At 39.8% G+C, this 19,406-nt stretch overlaps 1 protein-coding gene across 1 annotated transcript in view; it reads right to left on the bottom strand.

Moving 5' to 3' along the window:
* The window catches only part of KIAA1328 (KIAA1328 ortholog), a 172,689-nt gene that overhangs the window by 97,128 nt on the left and 56,155 nt on the right, over positions 1-19,406 (bottom strand). Inside the window, exon 6 of the mRNA XM_030968195.1 lies at positions 5,499-5,626. Coding sequence (XP_030824055.1) covers positions 5,499-5,626 — 128 coding nt within the window. The remainder of the gene's footprint in view (positions 1-5,498; positions 5,627-19,406) is intronic.

Below are 19,406 nucleotides of genomic sequence, written 5' to 3'. Positions count from 1 at the left end.
TAGACACGGCAAGCCAAACAGTTCTACTGTGGCACACATTCCAGGAGACTGAGTGTGGGTGGAATTCTGTTGTGAATGCTAGCACAGGTATTGAATTACTGATATTTCCTTTTTGCTTAAATATTTAGATCCATCTGCATCCCTGTTCAGTGTTAACATTTTTTAGAAAAGACAGGTAAATTAACTATGACCTAGTATCTTAGAGGTAAAAGGAAAAAAACATTATTTTTCTTCATGCTATTACAGGGTAGTCTATTCCAGACCACCCTATGTTTCAAATATCACTGCTAATCACTTTGAACACCCATGAAAAAGCACCTGAAACCTGACATTCTCAGTAAAAAAAAACAGAAAGAATGAGGATAAAAACATTATCTCATTTTTACAGATAAGAGAGGCACAGAGAGAGATCAGAGGATTTGCAGAAAGTAACACAGGTAAGGCAAGGCTATTCCTGACAGTTATTCATGCAAAAACTGTTTCTGTCTGGCCTTGCAAAATTATTCCAATACCCTTGGGTCCCTAGTCAAATTAGTTCTTTATTTATTATCCCAGTTTTCAAGTATCTTTCAGATGGGCTCACTCATTGTTCCCATACAGCTGGGTAAACAGACAAAGTCAATTCCATGATGAAGGTTTACCTTATAGCATTCAAAACCCTTCGCATATGTGGGATTTTTTTTTTCTTTAAGCAAGCTAAGAATGTGTTTAAAGGTGACCTGTGCTGAAAAAAATGGAACTGGGGAAGTTTGGGGACAATCACAAAGGAAAGGCTTCTGAAGATTGGTGTGTTTCAATATCTTTTTCAAATGAAAAATTAATAAAACAATTAAGTAATGTTTGAAGCTTTACTATGTAATCATCCTTATAAGGCAAAAAAAAATAAAAGGGAGAAGAATGTTAGTTGCCAATATCAAAAGAAAGCAAGGCGTATTCGTTTTTGCAGATAAAGGCTTTTTTTGGATTTTACTGTGAAGAGATACAACTACATTCAACAATTTTTAAGAAGTGATTAAAGACAAATAGCAACATAATAAAAAAAAGGTTTTTAAAAAAAAAAGCCTTCCTGAAAGTCAACTTTGTTAGGATTTTACCATATGCCCAAAGCACTCCATGTCTTTCAGGATGCTTGCATGGTGCTTAGTATTGAACAATAACCTCGTTCCTGATAAGGGCCACTGGCAAACCCCAAAGAGGGGGCAGACATCAGAACACTGAGGGAGAGGAGAGATGATACACCATTGAAAATTAATTCTTGATATTCCTTTCCATCTATAATCCCACTCATTCCCATGTTTCTTCTACACAAGGAAGAACTGAAGCCTCACACACACACCACACAAGAATCTTTGTGAACCAAGGGAATTAGCAGATGTGTTGGTAATCTTCCACAAATAAGAAACAAACACTGCCAGCTGTACTTGTAAATTCAAAGATTAACATTAATAAGCAGTACTAAGACTACAGGTATTATCTTTCCTTAAGGTGACAGAGCTCAAGAACTCCAGTTTTGCAGCAACTCAGCTGCCTGTCCAACTTTTGTGCCTCAAGTCCTACCCTCAACTGCAGAACATCTACAGATTCATCATCCAGAATGTGCCAAATCAAACTGGATTCTTGACACTGTTTAAGATGGCAGTGAAGTAGTGAGTATATAAACTAGGTCAGACACGATTACCTAGAACAAGGGCAATTTTCTTTACATGTCTCTGTAAAGCATATGAAAATAGCAAAGACTGAACGTTTGGATGCTGCAGAGAGTATATCCAAAAATCATTTTTGATAGAAAAGTTTAACTACATTTTACTATGAATGATATTTTCTATTAACAGCAAGGCAGAAGCTTATTTTTCAGTAGAGCTCTCCCTTTACCAAAGCACTATCTCTCTGAATCTGAGTCAACTTTAGTGACCACTTTAATATTCACTTTACAATTAATGCTTCTTTTTATGGGTTGGTAGAAGGTAAACCAATTTCAGTTCGGCTTCTAGGTATTGAATTTATTATAAAAAGTTATGTACTTAAAACTCCTATAATGAAACCAGAGGCATCATGAGATATTAACCTAGAGTTAATGCTGAGAAGGCCAGTTTGAATAATTCAATTCATGTCACCTTAAGTATCTTTTCAAATGGAATTAACTTTATCTCACAAAAAAAAAGGAAGTTCCATGTTCCAGTTACTGATTATTGACTCCACAAGAGTTCTGACTTAAATCATCTTACCACCATCTTCCCAGCAATTTTATTTCACTACTACCAGGATGCTTCTTTACATTTTGAGGACTGACTTTCATTATAAAGAGGCAAGATTAGCTAAGAGGAAAACATGGTTTCAGCGTTACTGCTATCATTTGGTGATACTAAAACAGACAAAAATAAAAGTTAACACCAAAGCGTCTGCATTAGTTCAGTATAGCTACAAACCAGAGCTGCATTTCAGCCACATGCACACGGCTGCTGCAGTCATTTACATCCTGTAGAACTCCACCTTTTTTTACAACAATGCCATCGATGTTTGGTAAGCTGCTGTTCTCTTGACCTCTTATTCGGACAGAAAACCCAGCATTTAAACTCTGAAAGGAGATGTTTCCAAATACCTATCTAAGCCCAGGGGAAAGTGACAGCTCATGATCCAAATTACGATAGGGTAAGAATGAGGGAGACAGGCAGGTGAAAAGCAGAAGCAGGAGGCATTAAGACACAGGTGTAGCACTAGAAATTACTCCAAACTAGCAAGAAAGAAAAAGGAGGGGAAATGAAAAGAAACAAGAAAGAGCAGCTCAAAACAGGCAGAACAAAGAAGTGCTTCGTTATGGAGTACAGCTGCACAGTCCAATGTTTCTGCAAGAGACGGGAAAATCAGAACAGTGTACATCGAAACACAGAGACCCTGGAAAGATCAGCAGTGTCCTGTAATAGGAAACACTGATTATGTCTCCTACACAGTTCTACAAAGAGAAAACTATGTGACAAACTAGCTATCTTGCTTTAAACCCAGACACACACAAGATTTCCTTAACCTGGAGAAAATAAAGTGAAAAGGAAAATACTTCAAATGGATTTGGATTTAAACAAATCTCACAAAGACTTCCATTATCCTAACATTTCAATAAAATTGCTCTTGTCAAAGAAAGGGAGAGCACAAAAGCTTCAGTGGGGCAGCAGGAACTGGCATGGGCAGTACTTGGAGCAGGAGGAAAGTGTTCTGGGTCTGTCCTCTTCCAATTCTTTCCTCTCCAAAATCCCTCCCTGCTGTGCTCCCCTTCAGCAGACTCCATCAGGCAGACAGAACAACACTGGCCTAAACCACTGTGTTAAGACAACACTCAAAGGGAACAAAAAACATTCAAAGAGAGATCCATCAGGACACTAAGAGTTCACAGTTCAGGTATTAGAAGATGTGCAAAAATAACACCAAGTCCCATCAAGAGCAGCCCAGTGACCCTTTTTGGGTTTGGAAAGCCATCCTGTGAAGGAGTGCATGAGGGAAAGGATGGACAGAGTGCAGCAGTTCTGCTTGACTCTTCACGGTTTCTAAACTGTGAGGAGAAACACAGCACAAAGTGCTTGTTTGGGTGAAAAATGGTAACAATTTATAAAGCCAAATGCAAAGAATGAGAAAATTGAAGAGGAAGGCTAGAAACATCAGAAACACTTTGCACGCTATAAGAAAAAACAGTTGAAGCATGTTTTGACAGGTTTTTATCTATGCCTACGATGCTTTGCACACAACAAGAGGACTAGGGTAATTTCAGACCTGCTAGGCTGAAGCTGTGGAGTATGTAACCATAAATGAAATGTCAAGGCAAACCTCGATATAATATCTGAATTTGCATTTGTGGACAAAAGTACCTGTAAGCATAGAGAAAAGAAATAATGGAATCAAAGATGAGCTTGATAGAACTTTGCACATGAAATCAGAAAACAATTTTAAAAAAGTCTCTGTGTATACACTGATAGAGTGATTAGAAAGACAGAAGAACAAGAGGAGATGAACATGGATTATTGAAATGATTAGACAGTCAGTGGGCTGAAGGTTTGCTATTATCTGCTTCCATGCCTTTGTCCTGTAGATGTGATGACACTGGATACCTTCACACTAAGGGCTAACCTAGTATAGGATAAATGTATTTGAAGTTGAAAGGCTAGAAATGAAACATTCAGGGCAAAACCTGAAAAAAGGATTAGCATCACCTAAAACACAACAACCACAGTGCTTTTGGACTACATGGACTCCTCTGGACTATTTTCCATGGAGATCCCCAGCAAGCTGCATGCCATACAAGCAGCAACACAGACATCATCCATTCTGGGAGGATATTCTTGTTTTGAATTCAATGCCATCACAAAAATGGAGGGCAGATATAAACACAAAAGAATGGAAATGAAATGTTTATAAAAGGTTAAAAGCCTGACAAACAGCTCAATGTTCAACAATGTTAGACCAAAAAAAAAAAGCTAAAAAACATGCTAAAAAAGACATCATCAGGACAAAAAAAAAACATTCCTGATGCCAACAAAGACACAGAGTATTGCTACCTGCTTCCTGAGAGAATTAAGACTCCTTCCTGCACAGCCTCCCAGTCTCCTGAGAAGCAGGATCTGCCTGTATAATTCTCACAGCAGGGAACCACTGAGACCTCCTTTTGGATACTCTGTGCTGATGACTTTATTTCTAGCCCTGTTATAAATAAGCCTTTAAGACTGTTCCAGAAGAAGAGGGGATCAAGGGCATAATCTCTACAAAAAGGCATGGTCTTAGGTAGGATGGATTCTGGAGATCTGCAGATGGAAGCTGCTACCAGAGAACAGCAAGCAAGAACCTGGGGTGGAGCACTCGCATAGGCAGTCTTCTCTTCCAGGGTATAATCTGCCATCAGCAGGGACAAACCAAGCACCTAGCTACCAGGAGAAAATCTCAAGCAACCATGTTCTCAAGACTTTGGGTGCCTACATACAAGAAACATTTTACCACTTAATTTAACACATATCTCTAGTCAACATTTTCTGGTTTTAACTGCATATAGAACTACAGGTCTTCTATAAATAGCTCAAATCAGATGAGCTGCTTTACAGACTTGAGAAAGCTCTTATTGACCAAATACATCATCTGTAATGCCCTTTTCAATCATCAAAAGCCACTGTGAAAATGTGAAAGGCTATATCTACAGTGACTGCAATTATTTTCCTGTTTAAATAACAGAACAGAAAACATAACAGCATCTTAACTTTTTCCTTGGCAAAGGTGTGGGTTACCATGATTCCTACTCCATTACAACATGGTCAATTCACTTCACCCCTTCTACTGATCCAAAACTTGTCGGGGTTTTTCTCTTTGTTTTCCTGCAATCCATGTATTAAGGCAAGGACTCATGAGAAACCAATCACAAAACAGTATTCAACACCGTAAGATGTAAGATAATACATTCACAGTCTCAAAAAGATGTTTTGACTTGGTAATTTAAATAAAAAAGAGATGGCAAAAAAAGAGCTTACCTTCTGCTCCTTTTCCTTGGCAGCACTGAGTTCAGAAAGAGAGTGTGATAGTTTTTCTTGTTGCTCAGCTAGGTACTTCTGATAAAGGCTCAAAAGTTCTTGGCATTCTCTGTACTGCTGCTGCAGAGGTGAGACATCAGAAGTTAAGGGAAAAACACTCTTTAGCGAACAGTTATAGCCAAATATACACCAACTTAGTCTGTGTAAATCTGATTTAGATCCATAACAGTTCAATTTAAAAACAGATACCATGTGTTTGAGTAGCGCCTAATGATGATAAATCTGCCTAGAGATGAATGTTCAAGTACAACCTTCTTCCTTACTCAGAGTGGAAAAAGAAGAATTGCACCAAATTCTTTTACCATTGGAAAAGGGACAGCAGCAGGACGCAGGTGATGACATTGTTTCAGCTGGAACAACTACAACCCTCTTATCTGTATTCAGCAAAGTCAGCCATTACCAATGTTTATTTATAAATAAATAAATAGCCAGCCAAGTAAGTAAATAGTCCATTTTTAAGCACAGACATCGATTCACAAGCCCACATACCCAAATCCAATCTCTTTGCTTGAGCGCCCATAGCTCAAAACCCCACAGCCACAGATGCAGTGCTACAGGCCTTTTACAGACCAGCAATAATTTCTGGACAGTAATCTGGAGAAGCAGCAACTGTGGTGTTTGCAAGGATATTAGCAACAGTGTCCTGCCTTGCTTGCAGCATTGAAATTCCAACAGGAAATAAATCTGCTCTTCACCTGTCACTGTGTAATTCCCTCCCTTGCTCATGTAGCATGGTAAACCATTTATGCTCCCCTCTCTCCTCCCTCACTTTTAATTATGCATGCAGATGGGATAAGGGCTCGCTGTCCAAAGAGATTACTCTGAATAAATACTTTAATAACAAGTCACTGCAATTAAGGTAGGGAACAAAAACTTCTTCAATCTTTAAAACGGTGTTGAGTTACAGATTTCCTTAACATTTTTATGATCTAATCATTGCTTCTGGGCAAATTCATGTTGCAATCACTTTTGCCAATCATGGCTGCATAAATAACTCACTGCTTTGTTATTCCCTGTTATGACCCTAAGGGGGTTTTTTTGGTTCGGTTTTGTTGCCTTCCCTCTCTCCCCCCCCTCTTCTCTTCTTATTCTTTTGCAGGAGGGGTGGCCTTGCCAGGGCTTTGTTTTTGCTGTTGTTTGGTTGGTTTTCTTCCCTTTAAATAAAAGGCTACCGAGAGAATAAGCAAAACATTTTAGGAAGGAATGGAAGGTTAATAAACCCCAATGCTGAAATCAATCAGGAGAGCTCTCATAACACCTTTGCTCAGCACCTGGAAATATGGGAGGGTACAAACAACGGTCTTAACAAGCTAATTGCTTTCCAGAGCCAGCCTGCCTGAAGCCGGAGCTGTTTTACATTTCAGTTCATTTCGTCAGAGAGCACCAAAAGGCTGAAGTGATTTGTGGTGGTCTCAGGAGTCTCTGCCAGCTATGATGTATATAAAAGGAATTTTTTATTCCAGTTGTAACCATAGGCAGTAATGTTTATAGCAGGTGAACATATTAGCCTGGACGCAGGGCATGAATTTTACTCTAGCAAAAGCCAGTTCATTTATACAGCTTAAGAGTTAAATGTCGGTATTTGAAGACAAATTATAGGGAAATTCATTTAAACCCATGTTATGTGGCAGAATATAAAAACAGACAGTCCTATCTATCTTTATCAATTTTTTACAGCCCTCTTAATTCACTTTGCTTCCAGCAACCCCTTCCCCACAAAACAGGTTTTGCCCTCTCCTCCCTCCAGCGAGCACACTGCTGGCACCAGAAACGAGCACCCTAAACAGCCCTGGGGCACACGAGGGATGGCCAGGCAGCCATCGTCACTCTTGCCACAGTGTTAGTACCAGCTCTACTGGAAAGCCAGGCAAGACTGCCCACGCTCTCAGGACTGCAGAGCCCTCACGGTACACATGATGCCACCACCTCCTACATGTGGCTGCAAAATTTGTTTAAAATACAGTTTAAAACAGGACAAGCAAAATTAACATCAGCAAAGTATGCAAGCAAATCCTGGTTGTCCAAAGGCCAGTTATGTGATCATGAGTGGGAAGGGCAATGGCTCACATGAGCTTGAATGGTGGCCAAGATGTCCCTGAAATTCTTGTGAGATTTGATCAGCCACAGTAAAAGTCACTGTATTAGAAGATCAAAACCTTGTTCATTCACACAATCCCTCTACATTAGGCAAAGTATTGTTACAGCCATCACAGTGTGAGTTTAAAGCCCTACTTTGCTTACTTAAGTAAACATGAAGCTTCTAATATGAAAAAAGAGTTCATTTGTTTGAGACACGTGCAGAATAGCTGAAAATATGGCAACTCTCAAAAATGTGCTGGTACATTTACTGCAGAATATCTTCTTAAAAAAAAAAAGCCTTAATATTAGATCTTACTCTCTCACTCTATTGAATTTTTTGCTAAAAGCAGCAAGATTATCTCCTTTTTTCTCCTGAAAATTAGCCAGACAATACACAACACTGCCACAAAAATATTTAAGTCATTCAGATATAACAAGATCATGCATCTACTAAGGAAATACAGTCTTTGGACAGACATGCATGTCATAAATATTTTCATAATCTGTTTAAAAAAAAGAGGAAGCTTTAAAAAACAGTATAGGAGAAATCCTACAGATTTTCATTCCAAAAAAGGTAATATACCTAAATGGACACATTTGGTAATTCTTCATGTGATCAGGAGCACAAATATTGAATTTGCAAGATGTTAGTTACCTGGGAGAAGTGGTACTTGGCATTTCACTGAAAGGTAGTTTTATGTCCAAGAAATATGCATTTGAATGTATTAGAGTAATACTTTTTATGCAGTTTATTAGTAAAGTATTGAGGTTGTATGAGGAGGAGAGGGAAACAAAAAAAATTAGAAATGCAAAGGTTAGAATTTCAATAGCCACATTTACATGTAATACTGCAAGTACTACATATTTTATAGAATAAATTAGTTAATTTTTTCACTGAATGTAAGTCAAAGAATTAAGAGCTCATTTATGGCTCTTATGAGATAATAACCTCAGTGGAGACAGTTGGCTTTGAGAGGAGGGGCTGCTAGCATACAGTGGTGACAGCTTACAGAAGCCAGGAATGGATGTCCAGGGAGCCAGGCAGGGAACAAGGAGCTTCTTCTTGGGGTGAAGCTCCACAAGAAGGCACAGCCAACCTAATGTTCAACTGCTCCCAAAGATACTCTCCCACTCACTCCTTCCATCCACACCAGCTCTGCTGTCCCCTAGATCCCTCACTCCAGGCCTGAGCAAACTGTCCCAGTGAGGCAAAAAGAAAACCAGGCACAAGATCCAGCATGAGGCAAGCAGGGGGAGTGGAGCTGGGAGCAGAGGACACCTCTTCTAGCATTGGTCACCTGTCTGGGTGTGTTTATCCACCTTGCAAAGTCCCAATCCCTTCCTTCAGCTCCACTCTTAATCCTCAGGCTATGAAGTCTGCTCCATGGATGGCTACCTCAACTACTCACAGCTTACTCCTTGCTGAAATACTGTCAGCCTCCTACAGGCTGAAGTAGAAAAAAAAACCCAAAAACTACAGTTCCTGCTTTCCCAGAAACTGGGAAGAGAAGGGCCAGACTCTAGCAGACCCACTGACTCCCTTCACTGTTCCCAGTCCACTGTTTCCACTGGCACTTTGAGTAGAAGTGAAGCCCAGCTTAAAATCTGAAATGTTTTAGTTCAGAGCATCCAGCATCTACCTAAGAATGAATTCTACACATGAGCCTACACATGCTTGTGCAAGCTATGCTCATGCTACAGCAATTCAAACTGGTCTCTTCAGGTCCAGGTTTCCAAGTGAAGCCAACATCAGGTTGCTCCACGAGGACTATTTATCAAAATTCTGCTTTTCTTATATCACTTTTTGCAAGAGGGAAAAAGGAAGCCAAACCAGAAGACAGAGAATCTCCCCCACCCCGCTCTGGGGGGGCCTTTATAATTTAAGAAGAATTTTTTCATTTTATCTCACTTTATTAAAAGAAAAAAATAAATTTAAAGCAGCTTCCAATCACAGCAAAGTGAGCCTGGAAAAAACTTTTCTAGAAGCTACTAGCAAAAGAAGAGGACACAGCTAATGAGATTCTTCACAATCAATATAATAACAAAGGCCTTCCTGTTTTTTCAGAATGTTTGTGAGAACTCACTACCTAGTGACACTTTCCTCACTGGTTTGCCAAGAGCATTTTTGGGACAGGCAGGACCTCTATTGTTCCCTTTTTACACATGGGAAAACTGTGTCACAGGGAGTCTTTGGGCATGTCTGAGCACACAGGTGCAGTCCAGCAACTCCACACTCCTCAAGGCAGCTCCAGGACATGTGTCTTGCAGCTGCAGGGAAAACTAGCACAGCTCAAGCACAGCACTAACAGACCAGATTCATCTTGCACCTGATTAGCTCAGAGACTGAGTTTGACTGCATTCACCCACACAGAAAAGCCCTAATAGACCTCCCAAGCATCAAACAAGATGCCCAGTGATGATTCATTCCTGTAGTCCCTGACTCTAGCTTCAGCTTGGACTGTCCTTTCACTCAGGGCTGCATTCTCTGATCCATGGCCAGAATAGAACACAGGAGCCAAATCTCCATCTTCAGTCACCAGATGCTGCAGTCCCATCAGCCCCCATATCCAATGGAAGATTCTCTAGAGACTCAGAGCTATTACAGAGATATGCAAAGATGAATAAAGCAATCAAAGGAAAGAAAAAGTCAAACACACACAAATTGGATTCGAATTTAAATCAGACAGCATTAACTTGAACTCTGTGGTAGAGAAACAAGAAATTTTCTGTGATGTGATGAAGAAAGTTTTTTGACATGTGCACTCATGACCCAGTAGCCACAAAGCACTGGTCTTTTTAAATTCCTGCTTAAGAACATGCAGCTAGAAACCTGACTAGTTATCACCATGTTGCCAGTTTCAGCAGACTCAACTCTTTTCACTGCCTCAGGTAATCCCTCGAAAACAAATGCTGCGAGAAAAACTAGACAAGGAAGAAGATGCTGAGGAAATGCCACAGACAGTGGGTGGATGAAGCTACACTAAGCTCTGAGAGGTCTTTGGTCTCCCAAGAAAAATCTCCTCAGATGAACTGCAGGCAGACCTGCGCTTGCCTGCATGCTCTCCAAGCAGGTGTGTGCACCAGATCCATCCAAGGCACTGTGCACAGTCCCAGCAGCACAGCATCAAGCACCACAAGCCTGATCTAACTTACCTTGCTTTGATGTTTTTGTGGGGTTTGTTTGGGGGTTGGGTTTTTTCTGGCAGCAACAGCAACACTACACCACTTCCAAAATGCCTCTGGCCTGTGGCTGGCACATGAAGAATGTCACAGCAAGCTCACAGCTGTTTAACAGACACACCACTGCATCCATAACTGCGGCACCACGTACTACTACAACATTTCACTGTACAACTCATAGCCCAAACATCACTCTAAAAAATGCTGCAAGAGTAAGAAAGCATTTCACCAAACTCAGGCAAAGGCTAAGACCCATGTTTGGAGCCCTGTAACTACAACTATCCCTGTAACTACGACTAACGACCAAGCTACTCTAAGCTTGATGGCTCCTAAGGGAACCAAACTTAGTCTGCAGAGCCCCAAAGACCCACAATAGACTAATGGCAAATTCCACTACAAGTGTGTTCAGCTTGAAGTGGACCCACACTTTTTTTCATGCATCACCCAAGCATGTATTTTTTACAGTGTTTTTGACACATAAAGCAATGGGGTTTATTTTCTGCCTTAATATTTTGCATATCAATAGGAGAGAGATACCGTGCCTTTTGGAAAAGAAGCAATATGTATGTCATTCTGATTTCCACCTGCAGGCTTTTTTCTCTCTAACCAAAGAAAGGATTAAAATAATGCAGCTTCAACCACTTACATATGAAAAGTCATATGAATAAAAATAAACTGCTGGTATTAATGAATTAACATCTAAAAGGAACACTTTAAAATATAAACTAAGATATTCTAAGCTCTTTCCTTTAGCATTTAACAATTACATACTTCATTGGAAGCTGACCCACATTTAATTTTAAAATACTACTTGGGTTTAACACATACAGTCCTGTGCTTTGACAATTTCATCTCAGAAAAGCAACAGGACTGCATTTTAGAAATCAGACTATCCAGGCATGGATCAAAGTCAACCCCAACATGTTTCTTCTGCCTTAAAATTAAAAGAAATAAAATAAGCGGTTTGACTCTACGTGAATTATTGTTCTGAGAAAGGGTAGAGACTAGTAACTTCTGTGAAGGTTTATTATCTAAACTCTGAAGTTGCTGCAAAGACTGAAGGTAATAAAATATTTTATGAACAACTTCACTTTGCTCGTTCTTATATAACTGAGTTTATGTGGACTCCCTGGCACAGTGATGCTAAGAACCTGTAGGGAACTTTCTGCACATCCACTTTTCGATGTATTAAAGAAATCATCTGGTGAGACTCTGAACCTTATGAGCCTTCAATTCAAAACACAATTTCCTTCTGATCCAAATGCCTTAGGAAGCACAATTCTGAAAACACTATAAAGAAGCAAGTCACATACAATAAGACAGAGTGATCTCCAATCTGAAGCCCAACAGTTACATTTTAATTTACACTTGAATATTTTAATGTTGTTATCCAGTCAGTAAATTAACTCAAGATGCAAGAATAAAAAGGGAAGATGTATAGGGAAAAAGGTCACAAGGTCTACAAAAGTTAAGAACTTCACTTCTGTTTGAAGCATCAGCATTATGTTGTTGAATGCCACAGTTCTCATATAAAGGAATTGCTTAATACATTCCCATTCTGTTTGAAGGGAAATTAAATTTACATTCTTTGGGAATATGGTATTGTAATTAGTTCATGACTTGATTACACTTTGAAGTGAGCCGAGACTGCATATGGTGCATACAAATTAGTTAAGTTATGGTTACCTACCTACAGAAAAGCTACCGAGTTAAGAAAGTTAGCGACAAAGCCAGGGCAGTCCTTTGGAGCTTTCAAGAAGCACACAAAAACCATCAAACTCCAATCTAGTCTCTGGACTCCCAGATGCCAGGTGTGAACAGAAAAAAAAAAACATTCCTAAACAGGTGAAGAGTTGTTTTTAAAAAATAAGCTTTCCATTTCCACCTATAGCACCTGTAGAGCCACTGTAAAACTGATCCCAAAGAAAAAGCAATAAAAGATACAAGATTTCCTATGCTGGCTAAATTCCCCACTATGATTTATCCTAGTACTTGTAATTTTGTAATTTCTTTTATAGACAGCCTAAGTTTTATATTATCTACCAAGCTACACTGTTCCACACAGATGATGAAATTCCCAAGTTCACTTTAACACTCTGGAAAATATTGAGATGCACAATGCAAATATAGTGCATCTAAAATTGGCCGAAGAAGAAGATAGCCCATATGATTTGATGAGAGCAAGGAAAACATTTAAACCTAAAACTAATTCCCAATATAGCAGATGAACTCAGAGAAGTCTCTAACATACTTTCAAAATGCAAAAGCAGTTTAGGGTACAGGATTTGATCCTACATATTGAAAATCCTTTCCACAGGATATGCCAATCAAACTGGACAGCTTATCTGCCATGTTCTCTGGTTCAAAGGTGGGTAAGGACAAAAATATCACACACCATTGTATGCCAGCAGATGTGCCTGGATCGATAAATGCAAATACCATCTCAGAGCTTGCATTTTCTATTCCAAGTGGAAAGCACATCTCCAGCCTTATCTTCATTAATACAAACAAAAGAATACTTACAAGCAAAGAAAAAAAATCGAAGATTTATTTTACAGGCTGGCTCTGCTAACAACTTTCTTTTACTGAAAAAGAAGGAAAAACATAACACACAAAAAACAAATTATGCTGCTACACAGACTGGCAAAAATATGCATTTTCATAATAATGAACATAGAGGATCTAATGAGAGGAAAAACTAAGAACCTGAATACACAAAATACAGACCCCACAGATCGTTGTAACAAGATACTGATCCTGGCATGGGCCATGAAAATTTCTACTTTTAGCATAAGAACTGCAGTGGCATTAGATTTTCCTCACTGGCAAGAAGGAATTTGTTCAGAACATACTTGCTCCTTTCAGGAAAGCTCTGCCAATGACTATAGTGACTTTCAGAATTTAAAGACTTCCTTTGGCATTTGCTTAAACGGCACAGCTACCCAGCCTCTTCCACTAGAAACTGTGAAGGAACTTGTTACTTATGTATTTGTCTACCAGCCAGTAAATGTACCATGCATTTTTAATAGAAGAAAGGAGCCTGGAGATTCAGACATACACAATTTCTGTGTGAAACAGTCCCAGCACCTGAGAACAACTCCACACATTTCATCATGTACGACAGAAAATAATCACAACCTGCGCTATGTGAGAACACAAAGCCAAAAGGAGGCATTGTACCTCTCACCATCCACACAAAACCGGCGCTATTTTTCCTTCTACATATTTAGAGCGCAAAATTAAACAAATAAAAGGAACACTGCATAATTTAGCTTTCATTTTGTATCAAATTGCTCATAATTGTAACCATAAAATGATAATATTGTGCCATATGTGCATCTGCAGAGCCGGCAGCGGCGCTGACCGGGCCCGGCCGCGCCAAAAGTGGGGCTGTGGCGCCACCGTGTGCCCGCGCCGGGTATTGCCGCCGCCCGGCCCGCGCCGCGCACCCGGGCGAACGCTCGGAGTTCATTTTCTTACCGAAAAGCATCGCCTTGCAACCTGAAAATGCGCCGTGCAATCCTCCGGCTACTCTTCTTTCTCAAATCGCACTCTGCCCCACCCGCAGAGGGAGTCACGGCTTTATGTGAAACACCCATCGCTGGGAATGTTTGCTGTTTTAGTTGCAGGCCTTTGTAAGAATTAAGAAATTTTTTGCAGTAGCCACTGTTACAGTTTACACAAAGCCATTTGTCATCTTAGTACTACTCGATATTAAACCAGACATGTTCCTTACTCTAATTTGACAATGGAGCTCCTGGCAGAAGCCTGAGGAGAGATAAGGTGGGAATTGAGGTATCTGAGAAAGGATGCTCAGCCTCTTATGTTTAGACACAGTAAGAGGAGATATTTAACAGGATAAATGTGAGCTCAGAGTCAGAAGCGTGGAGAACAGGGGATGAAGAGGCAAAAGAGAAATGGAATGTAAAAGCTGAACTTACTGAGAGCAGAGCTACAGCACCTCCATCTCAATTAAAGAACATGCATAGTAAATCAAAACGGTGTCTGCTTTGCAGGGAATGAGAATGTAAGATCACAAAACATCAACTTGTTTTATAACTAAGCTAATCAGGTTTGGTCTTGGTTACTATCAGAATGGGGATCACCTGAGAATACAAAACGGTGTCTGTCTTGTTGCTTCCTTGCAGGAAACAATCAATCATCGCTTTTAATTTTATATATTTGATGTCTCTCACTGAACCTTTTCCTTATCCTTAAACAGGAATAACGTTGATGGAGAAAGGCAGTCTCCTTCAGCCCAGCTCCCACTACCTTCAGAAAGAGAAAGTCTTCATTTGGCTACTTACTGGAAAGGAAATCTGGATGCTAGGGAAAGTTTTTATTTGCTGCTTCCTAGCATGGTTGCCACTCTGTATCTTCCACAGCAGGCATCAGGCTTGGGTATTTAAACTTTCTTATCTCCTCTTTTTAAACCAGAACACAATTAGACAGCACCATGCAGATTTGCAGATTTTAATCTGACTATTGGCAAATGGTGCAAGAGGCAAGATGAAAATCTGTAAATGTTGCTGGACAAAAATAGAAAAAAAATAAATACCAGTGAACCAAGGAATCTTGCCCTTCTTATGGAAGTGTCCTCAGCACTACAGCTAGAAGAGCACCAAATGTAAAAATCACAGATCATTCTAGATAATTTATTTTTTTTCCTTTAAAACTATTGCTATTTTGACAGTCTTTCTAACCTTGTTAGAACACAATCTGTTTGCATGATGTAGAGAGAAACGCATTGCTTCTTTTCCTAAGATACAGTTGAGGTCAAAACAGACTCCATACCGGCACACTAATATTAAGGAAGGTGTCCTCAAACCTAAAAAAAGGGAAAATATTGTATGATGGAGTGCTGGAAAGATCTTTTCCACCATGTGCTGTACACATCTCTAATATGGTAAGGACTTCAAAATGACAGATCCCAGAAAGCTGGTCCTTTCTTGTGAAATCTGGCTTTAAACATGCCAAACTCAGAAGCACTGGTTTCACTGAACTGAGGCCAGAGAAGGAAAGATTTAATAACAGCCTCATTATAAGGTTCATTGTTGTAGGACTATTTAATATACAAGATTAACACATCTTATCTCCCACTTTCACTCAAACCTATTATACCCCTCATTAATACATGCACATTTCTACATCATTTACAGCACTCAGGAATCAAATGTTACTGGCTGAAATAGGGTGTGTTCTGCTGCTCTTCCTGGTGATAGGCACTTTTTGCAATTACAGTACTCAAATATAAGCCTCACAATTCAAAATTAGAGACATGGGTAAGTAAATAGGGCTGTCTAAAACCAGGAGAAATATAAAATAAAAATAATTTGTTTTGTCAACGCTCTGGATTTCATGTCTTGATTTTGGTTTCCTCACACCCAGACCATTCAAATATTTTAAAACAGAAAAACTTCTGCTTTCCCAGCCTAACGAATAATGGTATCCTTCCCTCCTGGCAATTTGAGATGTAGAAGTAGGTAAGAGACCCACAGCTCCTCAAATTAAGAGGCATTTTAAAAGTCTTGAGATCTGGATGATCAGAGAAGAAAAGGAAGCTGTAAGGTAAGAACACTACAATACTTCCCCAGATTACATTCCCTTGTGTCCACAGACACAGCAGGGCAGGCCAGAACAATGTAGCTTAAAATTATATGAAGGGGGGAAAAATATCCACTGTTATGTTCTCAGGAGGCCAAAGGCTGCAGGAACTGTTCCTGCAGGAACTGTTATGAGTTTGCAAGCATCTCAGGACAGAGAAAATGCACTTGTCCAGCAACTGAGCAGATCCAGGTGCCTACAAGCCCTCCTGTGTTCCCCTAAGCTATGGAACTGCTCACCACAGGAGGCTGCAAATGTTTATAGGAAAAAAAGCTTTAATTTCTGAAGCTAACAAAAAGGTTTTCAAATCAAATGGTTAGTACTTATTGAAGAGAAAAGAAATGAATGACCTGGAATGATTCTCCTTAGAAGTTCTGATAGCAAAGACTTAACTTCCATGGGCCAAATGTATAGCTCCTAGGATTTTTCTACTGTTCTTGGAGATAAATGTGTTTACTCTGGCTGATTAATTTCATATCAGAAAATGTAATTTTTTGGGACAGCGACCCATTCACACTGAACTTCAGGCTTTTTGGAATTGTCCATTATTTCAGGTTAAAACAGTCGTGAGGTATTGGAAGTTGCTACCTCCTGCAAGAAAAAACACTCATCCCTAAATCCGCACATTTATTACCACTAAAGAATAGCTGACATCCTGGAGGTCTTCTTGGCTTCTTACAAGGAGCATACCAAGGTACACAGCTGATGTGCACGCACCACAGAAGTCCAAGGTATTGGTGGGGAAGAGAGAAAACCCTTTCCCCATAGCTAAGACTCCTTTTTCCTCCCACTATAGTCCTCCACTCATCTTAGAAAACATTGCTACGTGTTAGCCTTGAGGGTATCAGTGCCAGAGGGCTGTTACTCCTGAAGACAGGAATTCCTGAATCTAAACTCAAAAGTGCTCATCAGAAGAAAAAATAGCTGAAAAGAGTTTGCATAAAGACAGTTACTGGCAGCAAGAAAATGATACTTTCAGATATAGTCCTCTCACAGGATTAATATTTGAGTAAGCAAATAGTTCTTTGGCAAATTCTTTACTTATTGCAATGCAGTCAGAATCACAGTGAGATGACTCCATGCATACAGCAACTGCTGATAATGCAGGCATCACCACGGATGCTTAGAAGGGCTTAGTCAACTCAAGAAAGGAATAGGCCTTCTTGTCAAATACATTCCCGTGGTTATAATAAATTTTTGAGCCAAACCAAATACAACGTAAGGAAATGGAAAAAAAATCAAACAGTAAAAGGTTTTATATAACAGGGACCTAGAAAAATCAGAGAAACTAGGGGTATTTTCCAGACAACCGGTGATCAAGGTAACCTGCACACCACGCTATATGGGAATGCCTATTTCCTGCCAACAAGCAGGAAAGGAAAATTACTGTATGTGAATACCTTGCAAGGACCCTGGACTAGAATGACTGGTTTTCAGGAAAAACACCACAATAAAATTAAAGAAACAGAGAAATAAATGTAGACAGCTACCCTCCTCCCAGAAGTTCAAAACAGAAGACAAATAAAGGGCACAAAAGCACTGAACATTTAGTCAGATTTTCTCATTGATAACATCATCGAGACTATGGAGCCCCCAAAGATTAAAGATTTGACTTCTTTAGTGCAGGATTAATTTAGAAGCCAAAACTGCAGCAGAGCTGCTTGGTACCTCTCCTTAATTTCAACAGGTCAAGGAAACATCCATACCTTTTCCATCTCAAATGGAAACTTACTCCTGTACTAACAGGCAGAAACCTTCATCACTGCAGTATCTCAACAGCTCATGGGTATCAACAGACTTATTGTCATCATCCCTGTATGTTCACTCTGCAGGGAAGGTCACATTTGATATGGGGGAAGCTGAGATACAGACAAGGTATGTGATTTACAGGACTTCACAGAAGTAAGAAAACCCACGTGTATCAGACCTGAGAGTGCCTCCACAGCAGCCTGCAGTGCCATTCTGCCAGCACCATTCTCGGAGCTGTTGCACTCCATGCTGCTGGTGTGGCTTTCTGGGCAGCCTCCCTAAGAGTCCAATCCCCAGTTAAACCAGGAAAAATGGGATGTGCACTTTTCTTCAAGTTTTCATAAGACATTTCATGTATTCTTGCCTTCCCCTTCCAAGGATTAAGGTGAGAAAGAACTGAAGCAAAATACAGACAAAAATTAAAGCAGTAACTGTACCACAACACATCTGCCTCTGAAGCAAGAAGGAACAGACAGCACCAAAACATCTTCAGATCTGACAGGTTGCTCTGCTACCAATCTGCACGAGCAGGTGAGACATGTCACTCTATGACAAGTATCAGAAATAAAGGAGCTTAATGCAACTTCTGGTGTTTTATAAGATTTCTCTCTATTGTGCGAATGGAGACAACAAGCAGTTCTAACAAAACATGGGGAGATTTTTCTCCCCTGAGCAGCAAAGCTTTAAAATTAGCACTTTGTCTACGCTTGTTCTTTTAATGTCTGCATTTATTAAGGAGCAAAACAACCATGCATCTGAAATGCCAGAGAAATATGGATCCATAAATAATGCCACATTCCTATTCACACCTAATCTAAATATTTATGTAGTAATTTACCAGCAAAAGATGCAAACTATTCTTTAAATGCTACATTGTATTAAAGGTTAACCATGTGACATGTTTTATTATAAGGCTCTGAATTATGTTTAACACAAATTTTTATTTTCAGTGAAAGTTCTGGTGTTGAAATGGATGGACAGGGACAAGGAGTTTTAGTCACCTCTAAAAGAAGAATGCTGAAGTTCAGACTTCTTCAGTATTTTTTCAGTCCACACAGCCATAGGCCAGGCAACTCAATAGCATGCTGATTGGGAGAGGAAGAACCACCTTCTTCACAACTAGAAGAGCTAGAAATAGCTCTGTCAGGGAGGCTTGATGGTGCAGAGTTGCACTTAGATATGCAGCCCCTACTGGAATCAGGGCCAAATCAAAAGGGCTGTGCATGCACCTGCTGA

This window comes from Camarhynchus parvulus, chromosome Z, assembly GCF_901933205.1.
Source record: "Camarhynchus parvulus chromosome Z, STF_HiC, whole genome shotgun sequence".
NCBI lineage: Eukaryota > Metazoa > Chordata > Aves > Passeriformes > Thraupidae > Camarhynchus > Camarhynchus parvulus.
Note: the sequence above shows the minus strand (reverse complement) of the source record. Positions and strands in the feature narration are given on the sequence as shown.